This window comes from Puma concolor, chromosome A3 (genome assembly GCF_028749965.1).
Source record: "Puma concolor isolate L17-30 chromosome A3, mPumCon1.1.hap2, whole genome shotgun sequence".
In the NCBI taxonomy this organism is placed as follows: domain Eukaryota; kingdom Metazoa; phylum Chordata; class Mammalia; order Carnivora; family Felidae; genus Puma; species Puma concolor.
The window spans coordinates 61920588-61933852 of NC_141669.1; the positions used below are offsets into that span (position 1 = coordinate 61920588).

Below are 13265 nucleotides of genomic sequence, written 5' to 3' on the forward strand. Positions count from 1 at the left end.
CACCCTTAGTAATTCAAATTATAGGAAGAAGGATATAAAACTCCCATCTTAAAGAATTTAAGGCTACTTTCCAAATATTAAAATAACAACGCAACAATAGTTAACATTTATGGAGGGTTTACTATAAGTCAGAAAGTACTGTGCTAATTTTTTTAGATAAAGCCATTTAATCCTCCAACAATCCCATATGGGTGGGATTAATACTATCCCATCACCTTCCCCAACAGATTAGCTTTAAATCAGAGGGGGAGAGCTAGCCTATTTGAACTGAACTGGCTAGGTCCCAGTACCTCTTAACTAGGCAGTACAAAAAGGTGAGATTCATAATAGTTGGCTCAATGAATAGCTGAAGGAGAGCTGAAGACTTAATTCCAGATATTAGATGTGAAACGTATTCTTTCTGTTTTTATATTAAATTTGCCCTTAGCAGATTAGCATAATAGGGCTTCAGCCTCAGCTTCCAAAGCAATTTAGCGTATCTCACAATATCTGGCTGAATGTTCTGAAAAGGGAGAATTACAAACATGGTGCAAGAGTGTGGAATAAGCACCCCTAACAGATAATCTTTCCTGCAATATTTTAGCCCCTAAATATTTTGCTGAATCTTTACCAGGATAAACTCACTCGAAACAATCTTAAAATTTATAAAATACACCTTGTAACAGAGCTAATTTTTCATGAAAACCTGTGCTATAGGAGCCCATCCAGACTTTTCCTGAGAAGATGGAATGATTCAGATCAAGGGACTTTTCAAACCATTTTTGTCATTAACATTTATTTCAATTAAAGGAATGTAAATTCAGAATTAATGTAAGATAAAACCTTTTCAAAGTATTTGGTAAAGAAATACTATTAACAGTTTGATTAAAATGTTTGTGGTACCTGTGCTATGTATTACAGATGTTTATAAAATAAAAAGCCTATTCTGAAGAAAATCAAATTCTGATAAATTCTGGTTTGTAAAAAATCAATCCACTGGTACAGTCCTCCCAGGGGAAAAGCAACTTGCCTTTTTATCATCAGATAAAAATCTAAAGAGCATACTTCTTTCAGTTGTGACCATCACAGCACTATATAACCTGCACAGGCCTAAATCCTTTTAATCAGAGAATACAGTAAAAGAAACAAGACTGTGGTATTTAACAGAGCTTATAGACCATGTACTATAAAACATTTTCTTTTGAAAATAAAAATTTTATAATCTATTTCAAAAACATCAAACAACTGAAAGATACATAAACTGGAACAAAATTTCCAAACATAAATTCAAAAACCTTGGAAAAGCCATACCTATAGCATCAAATAACATCTAGCTGCATTTACTAACTAAAATAGTCCCTAAAAATGATTTCTGTATGTGTTAACGGAGTTTAACACTTCAACATTTCAATGGAAACTGCCATTCTGTCACACATTATCAAAATCTGTTCTCTAAATAATTTGAAGAAATTTCAATTATAAGACAATGGAGACTACAAATAGAAACAGTGAATTTTATAAGTTTTTCAAATGCCTATATGTGATTTCCAAACACATAATTTTTTATGCTTATAGTTTGGAACAAATTTTCCCTGAGCACTCTTTCTGCTTGGTTAGAAAAATTAAAACATGATCTATATAATAGAATTTAGCTTGATTTCTACTGAATACACAGCATTTTTCACCCATCAAATGTATTTGGGAATGTTTCCTTCTAGACACTGATAAAGTAGTAAGTAATTGTAACTGTTTAATGGGGCTATTCGAATGGCTTTAGAAACATGGCTGGGTTTTAGAGCCCTGAGAACTGCACACTGGGTGTATTATACAACTAAAATGATTTACTATCCTAAAACTATCAAGTTATTTTAATAAATTCAGAATGGCACTGGCTTCACAGAGGAAAAGGAATAATCAGTAATTCCAGCTCAGATAACCAATAGATAAGCATTAAAAACTGAAAGAAAAACAAGTTGGATGAACATTGTGCTTTCCATGGATTAATGCTGAAAAAAATTAACCCTCTTGCCCAACACAGGGAATACATCACACCTTGAAACTTTATTTAATATAGGCTTGAGACCTGTCACTCCTTAATATTCATGCAAACTTAAAATTAGCATCCCTGGGAGTTTCATTACACACATTGCAGTTCTCAATGCTATCCCAAGAGTTACAGCTCAAAAGGCATACTATAATCAGTGCACATGCACAGTACCATCACCAGCTGTGTTCCCTTAATTTATTAAGGTCTTAAAAAGTCTTAGCTACTTGAGAGTTGACGCCTCCTCTCTTTCAAATAAATAAAGGATAACAAATATTAGGAGTCTTAACTATGCAAATCTGTAAATACTAATTTTCCACATAGCATCACATTAAAAGAAAGTCAGATTTAAGAAGTTTCATATTTACAATTAGGTTTCAAAAGACCTAACTATACATTTCCCTTAGCATTATGACTTATGTGGTTTGCAAGAATAATAAATAAAACATTTAGAAGTCATCGTTCTGAAGATCTTCAAGAAGTGAGCAATCTCAGATGTCCAGAGGTGTGTCTTCTTTTTAGTTGTAGTTAAGATGCTTTATGCAGGACGCCCTGGACCAAAACGGCTTTTAGACCTAGATTTTTTAAACAGAAAAGAAGGTCAGAGGTGCTTCTAAAACAGGAGGAAGTTGCTGCTGCTTTAGGTTATGTTTGCTTGACAGTATCAGAGTTAAATGAAACTTCATGTAGCCCCACAATCCATTTTTAAAAACCTTTGGAGTGAGACATATTTTGGAATTCAGATTTTTGTGGATGTGGGGGACAGAATATGGTACATATATTGTATATTATGGATTGGAGCAATGCCCTTTAACCAAACACATTAATACTTTTTCAGTGTAACAAATGAACATTTAAATTAAGTGTGATAAATAAAAACTATAAATAGCATCATAGTAGTTCAGCCAGGTTTGAGTTGCCACAAATGTACAAAAAAGTCTTTTGGTTTTCTGAGTTTTCTGGATTTCAGAATTGCTGATAAGGCATTTGGATCTGTAGTATTAATGATCCAATCTCAATAAGTGTTATAATTTAAAAGAAATTTTGTGATGTAAAATGACAGAGGACCCACAAGTTACTTTTTATTAAGAGAAATAAAATAAGGAACAGGAAAGACTTTAATGATTTATATAAAATAATAATATATAACCCATAAATAGTATAAAATTCTACTAATTCACAGTAGCAGTATAGTTTACATTCTTGTCAGCAGGTGGCTCAGAACAGAAGTAATTCAGTAAACAGAAAACTTAAAAAAAAACCCAAAACTATACTTTCATTAAGTTTTGTGCTTATGAGCTTTTTAAGTCTTAACTTGATGTTAAATTCTGGTTCTGACTAATGTCTTGATGATCTAATCTTTGAAACAAAACAAACCAAACTCCAATTATGTGCCTCTATTGTTCATGTCATTTTCCCTAAAAAAAGAAAATCACGTCAAAGCCAGTCGCATTCTGAATCTGTTTATGCTGCTTTACCTTGTGTTTTTTTCTGAGCTGCTTTGCCGGGCAGTGACTGGCACTGAGGCCTTAATTTGCGCTTCAAGTCTGGAATAAATACCTCCTGCAAACTGCAGAGTAAAGGGGCAAAATGAAGTTATTATTTTTATGGAATCAACAGAAGCTCTGCTTTATTAAAATGGCATTACTTTTTAGCTTAGAAGTAATTTTATTTTGATCTTTAAAATTCAGGCTCTTTGAATTATAATTTATGTGAATAATTTTACATATAGTAAAAATTCACCCTTTTTAGCGTACAGTTCTGAGTTCTGAAAATGCATACAGTAGTGTAACCATTGTTACAAGGGAGAAATACATTTCCATCACCTCAAGAAAATCCCCTTGTGCCTCTCATAAGTCAACCCACGATCAGTTCCCGGCAACTACTTATCTGTTTTATGTCCCTACAGTTTTGTATTTTTGAAAATATTACCTAAATTGAATCACACAGTCTGTGTAGCCTTTGAAATCTGGTTTCTTTCACTTAGCGTAATGTGTAGGAGATTCATTTATGTTACTGATGTATTAGTTCTTTCTTTTTTGTATGCACCACAGTTGGTTTATTCATTTACCAGGTGAAGGACATTTGGATTGTTTCTAATTTTTGGCAGTTCTGAATAAAGCCAGTATAAACATGTATGAACTGATCTCTATGGTGAGTAAATGTTTAACTTTATAAGAAACTGACACACTGTTTTCCAAAGTGACCATTCCTTTTTGCATCCCTACCAGCTATAAATGAGAGTTTCAGTTGCTCTCCATCCTGACCAGCACTTTTTTCCCCTTCATTGTAGATATTTTAGTTGTTATATAGCAGTTATCTCACTGAGGTTTTAATTTACATTTCCCTAATGACTAAAGATGCTGAATCTTTTTATGTGCTTATTTACCATCTGTATCCCTTCTTTCATGAAGGGTCTGGTTAATCTTTTGCCCATTTAGTTTTATTGGATTATTTGATTATTGAGTTTTGAAAGTTCTTTATATATTTTGGACACATCCTTTACCAGATAAGTGTTTTTACACATATTTTCTCATAGATTATGGCTTATCTTTTCATTTTCTTAGTAGTGTCTTTCAAAAAGACCATTGATATTCAAAAAGACCATTTTCTTAGTAGTGTCTTTCAAAAAGACCATTGACAAAGTCTGATTTGTCAATTTTTTCTTTCACAGATCATGCTTTTGGTGTCACAGCTAAGAAATATTTGCCTAACCAAGGTCACAATGATTTTAGAATTTTTGACACTGTATGTTAACGATATTGAAATTAAAAATAAAAAAGAAAGATTTTATAAGTTTTATAGTATAGGGAAGTAAATTTTTAAATAAAAGAATTAGGGCAAGAGTTTTTGTGAATACATAATACCAATACTAATGTTAATATACAGTGTTATGACTAATACATAGTTTTAGTAAGAACACAGGTATTTCCAGGCATCATTTTCAGCAAGATTACATCTTATTTTAGAAATAACATCTAAGCACTGCCTACAGAGTTGACTGAAATCAGCAACTTCCAAAAAGTCACCCTCTGGATAGTCAGCAATGCACAGCTAATCTACTCGTGGTGTGACATTACACTTTCAGCAATAACCTACCTTATTATGTGTGTTATAGAGGACTTATGGACCACGGGTGATACGAAGGTGGACAACGTTTATGTGAGTGAACTGGTACAGAATATAAAAATATATTAAAATATTTACATTAGTTTTTAGAAATTCTGCCTAAAACATCTTTATATTACTCATGATGAAAATAAAGTAGGAAGGCATATCTATGCAAGCACAGTGCCCTAGCACATAATTCTTACTTCTTTTGCTTCCTTTGACTTGACACGGTCCAGATCACCCAATCTCATCTTTATTAGGTGCCCTGTAATTTCGGACATCCGCCGCTGATCTGGAGGTAAAATATAATAAACCTAACTTTTTATGGGGATGATTTATAACTTCTGTTCCTTAAAGAACACACACTTCAATTATCATGAATTTATGAAAATACCATTAGATACTATTTTACAGACATCTACACATATTTATCTTTGAAGAACTTTAGGCAGCAAGTGGCAAAATGGCTTATACATAGGTAATTGTGCTGCTTTTAAAAACAATTTGACAATAAATTTCATATATTAAAAAAATAAAAAAATAAAAAATAAAAAAAGATTAAAAACAGACCTATTGGTTACATGTTATAATAAATAGTGAAGAACAAAAAAAAACCCACTTGTAAATGAACCTAAAATATGATGTGCAAATAATGGGCAAAAGTCAGTCTGAGACCTCCAAACCACAGGTGCATAAAACAACACATTATCTGCTGGGGTTGTCTACTAATACAACTCTGGTTGATTCCTAAGGGAATGTGCAAATTCTGGGCTTTATTCCAGTTGGAACTTTTAACGCTATTCAGCATACTGCATAAAATGAAAGATTCCTGGGGCACCTGGGTGTCTCAGTCGGTTGAGAGTCCGACTTAGGCTCAGGTCATGATCTCACAGCTCGTGAGTTTGAGTTCTGTGTCAGGCTCTGTGCTGACAGCTCGGAGCCTGGAGCCTGCTTCAGATTCTGTGCCTCCCTCTCTCTCTGCCCCAACCCACTCACATTCTGTCTCTGTCTCAAAAATAAACAAACATTAAAAAAAAAAATTTAAAAAAAATGAAAGATTCCTATCACTGTTATTTATACCTAATCTGTACGTTACCTAAATATTAAAACTTACCATCTTCCCTTTGTGCATCCTGGTTGAATCTCAAGGATCTTGTGGCATCCCATTTATTCTTCTGCATACTCACGCTATTAGAAAATTTAAACAAAAATCAGCACTGATGCTTTAAGAGTGAATATCTGATGGATTAAGGAGCAATACTCACATGAAAGGAGACACATCTCTAGAAGTTGACTAAAAAAAAGTAGATAACATTAAGGTCCAATTAGAACATATTTACTGATTAGTGTTACAGTTTAAAATAAAAAGCAGCCTAATTTATTGAGTTCAAGACACCGTACCAAAAGCATCACAAGTATTATTTCATTTAAATCTTGCAACAACCACACGAGACAGCAGCCGTAATTATCTCTATAATAAAACAGGCTCAGAGAAGTTAAAGAACTTGTCCAAAGAGATATAGACCTAAATTTGAACCCAGCTTTATCTGTCTGACCTGGAAGCCCCAGCTTATACAATCTTTTAGAATTCACCCATTTGTGTGCTTGTAGCACTTGGCACGCAGATGAACGTACAACCTGCCCAATATAATTGTGTGGAACTTGTCTCAACCCAGCCTTCCATACATTTTTGGAATCTATGATTTCTCTTTTAGTCAAATATGGTTATTATTGTCCTCTTAATCCTACCTGGCTTTCAAAGGCATGTGAAATAAGAATTATTTTAAAAGCTCATAAAATACAATTTATTTAAAAATTATAAAGTCTACTTATTTATCTCATTTCAAAGTTTTTTGAACAAGTACTACTGGTTCCAGATTCAAAAGTTACAAACAGCACATATAGTGAAAAGTCTCTGTCTCCCATTCACTTCCCTTTAGAGGCAACATTTTATGCATATATAAGGAAAGATATATAGATTTCTCTATCTATTCTATACTATGCATACTTTTTCTCACCTATCAATATATCTTAGAGATCTTTAATCTGTTTATGTGGAACTTCTTTGTTCGTTGCTATATCTCTAGCATTCCACTGTATGTTCTTAACTCTTCTTCAGATTTTTCTTGGCTATATTTGCCTGCTTATTTCTCAATATGAACTTTAGAACAGTAATAGATAATTTAGAGTTACCTTCTCTAACACCTTTTCTTTCTTCTGACCACAAGGTGAAGACATCTGCTTTTTTGGTTGTTTTGTGAACTTCTTTGGCTTTTCCTTTTTCCCTGACAAAAGAAAGTCCATGTTATGAGCATAAGTTTCACATACTTCTCCAATGCACTTATTACTTACTTCCAAACAATAAAACCATTTTGTAAAAAAGACATGTTTCTTAAAACTAACAAATTACCTCTAAATAAAATATAAATATATTGAGAAGTTGAATGTACTTTATAGGGGTTAGTTTTAATTACTTTTCTTCTTTCTACTTGGTGAAAACCTTAAGGAGAAAAAAATCAGGGCAATAATTTCAAAATGCCAGTGAAATTAAATGTTGAAAATGTTGGGGGTTGGGGCGCCTGGGTGGCTCAGTCAGTTGAGCGTCCAACTTCGGCTCAGGTCATGATCTCGCAGTCTGTGAGTGTGAGTTCAAGCCCCGCGTCGGGCTCTGTGTTGACAGCTCAGAGCCTGGAGCCTGTTTCAGATTCTGTGTCTCCCTCTCTCTCTGCCCCTCCCCTGCTCATGCTCTGTCTCTCTGTCAAAGATAAATAAACATTAAAAAATTAAAAAAAAAAAAAGAAAATGTTGGGGGAAACTATATGTATTTCTCTGAATCTAATTTGATAGTGGTTTTAACACCTAATTCCAAATTTTTATATACCAAAAAACAACAACAACAACAACAACAACAACAACAACAACACCATAACCCAAAAAAACACAGTTTGGGAATGGGAGGAATGAAGAACTCACAAAAAAGCTTTAAAATGTCTTTGCTTGGGTGGGTGGGAAGGGGCTATTTGGGTAAAAATGGAGGTAGGACAGAAATGATTTTGGGAGGAAGCAGATTTGGGACAAATTGTATTCTGAACTAGTGCTTTGCTACAATCAATATTCTGAATTTATTCTGGCTGACAGTGTAGAGGACAAAGGAAAGGAAAAGAAAAGAAGGAGGGGAAAGATGCGTTTCTCTAAAATCAATGTTGGAAGGCAAGGCGAGTACATCAGATCACTGTTTCCCAAACATCAAAAAGACACGATAGGGTGAGATTAGAGTGTGACGACAAGTTCCTTCTAAAGAAAAGAATGGTAGAAACAGAGCAAAAATACTATAAACAACCAAATGTAGGTACTGGCAAATAATCAAAGGGAGGTAGAAAGTTGAGTGTTTACATTTAAAGGATGCATGAGGTGGGGAGGTAGGGGAGGGATTGAATGAAACAGGTGATCGGGTTAAAAGAGTACACTTATCATGATGATATGCTTATCACAATGAGCACTGAGTAATCTATAGAATTGTTGAATCACTGTATTGTACACCTGAAACTAATAAAACACTCTATGTTAACTATATTGGAATTAAAATTAAAAACTTAAAAAAAAAGATGCATGAGGTAAGAATTGTGAGTTTATGGCTTTCTGCCCGAGGGCACTTTTCTCAATATCCCCAGCTAAGGTAGGAAAATTACAGCCTTATGAGCTCCAGGGAAAAGATGATACAATTGAAAGAAAGAGAAGCTGGAAATTTAAAGGTGAAATTTTAGAAGAAAGTCACAGAAGACTGGAGATCTAAAATGTGACTATAAACTCTGCCCAAATAATTGTTAAACTATGAAAGTGTACAGGAGACCCTAGGAGATCCAGCTAAGCAGGCAAGCAGAAAGACACTTGCTCTTGAAGAGAAGTGAGACTTTCTTGTGCCTTTGACTTGACGATTTCCCAAACTTCATTGAGCTCAAGCTTCTGAAAGCAGGAGCCCTACTTAGGACTAGAAAACAACTAGCAATCGAGAGGGAACCCATAAAGCAAGGTGAAGCTAAGCAGGTAAGCCCCCAAATCTGAATATAAAGTCTGTCCAAAATCTTGCCTGAATACTAAACTACACAGGCTGGTATGACCCTGGGGGTCAGGCTAAAACAGTAGCTTAGCAGCCAAGAAAAACCCATGCAGAGACAGCATTTACTACATACCATGAGGCAGACAGATTTTGCAGTTTGGGTCAGGCAAGTTAACTGCCTACTAGAACAAAAAAACCCAACAATTCTAAGAACAAAAACATTTCAGAACTGCACAAAGATAACCTACCAAAAGTTACAAGATGAAGAAACTAAAAAATATGAACTACTCAGAAAAGAAACAGTGAACAGAAACTGATTCTGAGAGAACCTACATACTGGATTAAAGCAGACAATGTGATTTTGGGATGCCTGGGTGGCTCAGTTGATTAAGCATCCAACTTCGGCTCAGGTCATGATCTCACGGTTGGTGGGTTCCAGCACCGTTTTGGGCTCTGTGCTGATAGCTCGAAGCCTGGAAACTGCTTCAGATTCTGTGTCCTCCTCTCTCTTGCCCCTCCCCCACTCACTCTGTCTCACTTTCTCAAGAATAAACGTTAAAAAAAAAAAGCAATGATTTCAAAGCAACTAGTATAAGTATGTTCAAAGGGAAAATGGTGTTACTGAATAAACACATAGGAAATCTCAACAAAGATATGGAAACTATAAAGAAGAACCACGTGGAAATTCTAGAACTAAAAGCACAATAATTGAAATATTTAGTAGATGGGCTCAAGAAAAAGACTGAAATGGTAGAAGAATATACCGGTGAAATGGAAGTTAAGCATTAGAAATGATCCAATCCAGGGGCGCCTGGGTGGCTCAGTCAGTTAAGCATCTGACGATTTCCACTCAGGACATGATCTCACAGTTTGCAGGTTGAGCCACATGTCAGGCTCTATGCTGGCAGTGCAGAGCCTGTTTGAGATTTTCTCTCTCTCCATCCCTCTCTCTCTCCGCCCCTCCCGTGCTCTCTCTTTCTCAAAATAAATAAAACTAAAAAAAAAAAAAAAAAAAGAAAGGAAAAGAAAAGAAATTATTCCATCCAAAAAATAAAGAGTGAAGACAAAGAAACAAAACTTCAGAAGCCTGTGGGGCAATATCAAAAGGTCCAACATACATGTACTGGAGTTCCGGAAGGTAAGTGAGAGAAAGGGACAGAAGAGACACTTAAAAGAATAATGATTGCAAGCTCCCCAAATTTTGTTTAAAACATTAATTTACAGATCCCAGAAGCTCAACAAATACCAAGTAAGAAAACCACACCTAGGCATATCATAGTCAGGCTTCTGAAAGTAAAAAATAAAATCGTGAAAGAAGCAAGATAAAAAGGGCGCATTACATCCAGGGGAATAATTATATCAATGGCTAACTTCTCATCAGAAATAATGGAGGCTAGAAGATACTGGAATGGGAGATACAAACTGTTAAAAGAAAAAAATAATTGTTAAATAAGAATTCTATATTGGAGAAACTGTACTTAGAAATCAAAGTGAGGGGCACCTGGATGGCTCAGTTGGTAGAAAGTGTGACTCTTGATCTCGGGGTTGTGGTTGGGGCCCCACGTTGGGTGTAGAAATTACTTAAGAATACAATCTTTAAAAAAAAAGGGAAATAAAGAGATTTTCAGATAAGTAAAAATGAAAGAATTTATTGCTAGTATGCCTACACTATAGGAAATAATGAAAGTTCTTCAGAATGAAAGAAAACAACATTGCATGACAATTACTCAGATATAAAAAAGTAGTAAAGATGTAAATATAAAAGACTAAATGTATATATATTTTATTTTGCCCCTCTACATTCTTTGAATGACATAGAACTGTTTAAAGCAAAAATTGTAACACATAATGTAATTCTGTATAATTTATAAAGATAAGTAACAATGGCACAAAGAAGGAAAAACTAAGGAAACTCTTACTTTAGAGTTATATTTTACCTAAAGTGATTCTTATTAGCTTTAAGTAGACTGTGATAGGTTAAAGATGGTGTTGTAATCTTTAGAACAATAAAATGCAAAGAAATACAACTAAAAAGCCAGTAAAATAATTAGAATGATATACTAAATTTATTTTCTTAGCACAAAAAAAGCAAGAAAGGCGAAATAAGAGAAACAAAACATCTGAAATAATTAGAAAATGAATAGCAAAATGGCAGAACTAATGCAACCACATCATTAAACACATTAAATATAAATAGAATACATACTCCAATCAAAAGGCAAACTGTCAAACTGGATAAAAAAGCAGTTTTCAACAACATGCTATCTACAAGATATACACTTTAAGTCAGAAACACAAAGAGGTTAAAAATAAAAGGATAGCAAGAAGATATGCCATTCAAACAGTAAACAAATCTAGAGTGATAATATGAGTACCAAACAGACTTCAAGACAGTTTTACTACAGACAAAGAGGAATATATCATAATGATAAAAGAGTCAATACACTACATATGTATGCCTAATCATAAAGCTGTAATGTACACAAAATAAAAACTAGTAGACTTAAAAGGAAAAATACATATATTAACAATTATAGCTGGAGATTTTAACACCTTCTTTTACTAATCAGTGGAACAAGAAGTTAGAAATAAGCAGTCAGAAAAAGAGCACAACTATAGAAGCTTTGCAACAGATAACCAAAACAACTTAACATTTATAGACTACACCAACAACAGATTTCACATTCTTTTCATGCACATGTGGAACATGTATCAATAAAATTTAAGGAATGAAACAACATAGAGTATATTCTCTGACCATGATGGGATTAAGTTAGAAACCTGTAACTGAAAATACCCAGACAATCTGAAAATATTTGGAAATTAAACAACATACTACCAAATAACACATGTGTCAAACAAAAACAAAATCATAATGGGAATTAGAAAATATTCTGTACTGATTATAAATGGAAACAAGACATAACAAAGCCTGTGGGAAATAGTTAAAGTGGTGTTTAGAGCAAATCTTACAGCTTTAAATGCTTGTATTAGAAAAGAAGAAAAGTAAAAAAACCAGTAAGTTTCTACCTTAAGAAGTTAAAAAAGAAATAAAGGAAATTAAGTTCAAAATAATTACAAGGTGGCACAAAAACAGACACATAGACCAATGGAATAGAATAGAAACCCCAGAACTAGACCCACAAACGTATGGCCAACTCATCTTTGACAAAGCAGGAAAGAATATCCAATGGAAAAAAGACAGTCTCTTTAACAAATGGTGCTGGGAGAACTGGACAGCAACATGCAGAAGACTGAAACTAGACCACTTTCTCACACCATTCACAAAAATAAACTCAAAATGGATAAAGGACCTGAATGTGAGACAGGAAACCATAAAAACCCTAGAGGAGAAAGCAGGAAAAGACCTCTCTGACCTCAGCCGTAGCAATTTCTTACTTGACACATCTCCAAAGGCAAGGGAATTAAAAGCAAAAATGAACTACTGGGACCTTATGAAGATAAAAAGCTTCTGCACAGCAAAACTAAAAGGCAACCAACGGAATGGGAAAAGATATTTGCAAATGACATATCGGACAATGGGCTAGTATCCAAAATCTATAAAGAGCTCACCAAACTCCACACCCGAAAAACAAATAACCCAGTGAAGAAATGGGCAGAAAACATGAATAGACACTTCTCTAAAGAAGACATCCAGATGGCCAACAGGCACATGAAAAGATGTTCAACGTCGCTCCTCATCAGGGAAATACAAATCAAAACCACACTTAGATATCACCTCACGCCAGAGTGGCCAAAATGAACAAATCAGGAGACTATAGATGCTGGCAAGGATGTGGAGAAATGGGAACCCTCTTGCACTTTTGGTGGGAATGCAAATTGGTGCAGCCACTCTGGAAAACAATGTGGAGGTTCCTCAAAAAATTAAAAATAGACCTACCCTATGACCCAGCAATAGCACTGCTAGGAATTTACCCAAGGGATACAGGAGTGCTGACGCATAGGGGCACTTGTACCCCAATGTTTATAGCAGCCCTCTCAACAATAGCCAAATTATGGAAAGAGCCTAAATGTCCATCAACTGATGAATGGATAAAGAAATTGTGGTTTATA

General features: G+C 34.5%; 1 protein-coding gene across 6 annotated transcripts in view; it reads right to left on the bottom strand.

The window, feature by feature from the left end:
• Positions 1-755: 755 nt before the first annotated feature.
• SANBR (SANT and BTB domain regulator of CSR) overlaps positions 756-13265 on the bottom strand; it is a 65349-nt gene continuing 52839 nt past the window's right edge. For 4 of the 6 annotated variants that reach the window (XM_025932203.2, XM_086701034.1, XM_086701036.1 and 1 more), the window contains 6 exons: positions 7328-7419; positions 6400-6428; positions 6249-6322; positions 5338-5426; positions 3502-3593; positions 756-2598 (listed from right to left, as the gene is read on the bottom strand). In XM_025932203.2, coding sequence (XP_025787988.1) covers positions 2562-2598; positions 3502-3593; positions 5338-5426; positions 6249-6322; positions 6400-6428; positions 7328-7419 — 413 coding nt within the window. In that variant the 3' untranslated portion in view covers positions 756-2561. Of the gene's footprint in view, positions 2599-3499; positions 3594-5122; positions 5195-5337; positions 5427-6248; positions 6323-6399; positions 6429-7327; positions 7420-13265 lie in introns of those variants that run through there. The other 2 variants (XM_086701033.1, XR_015249200.1) reach the window with 2 other exon arrangements.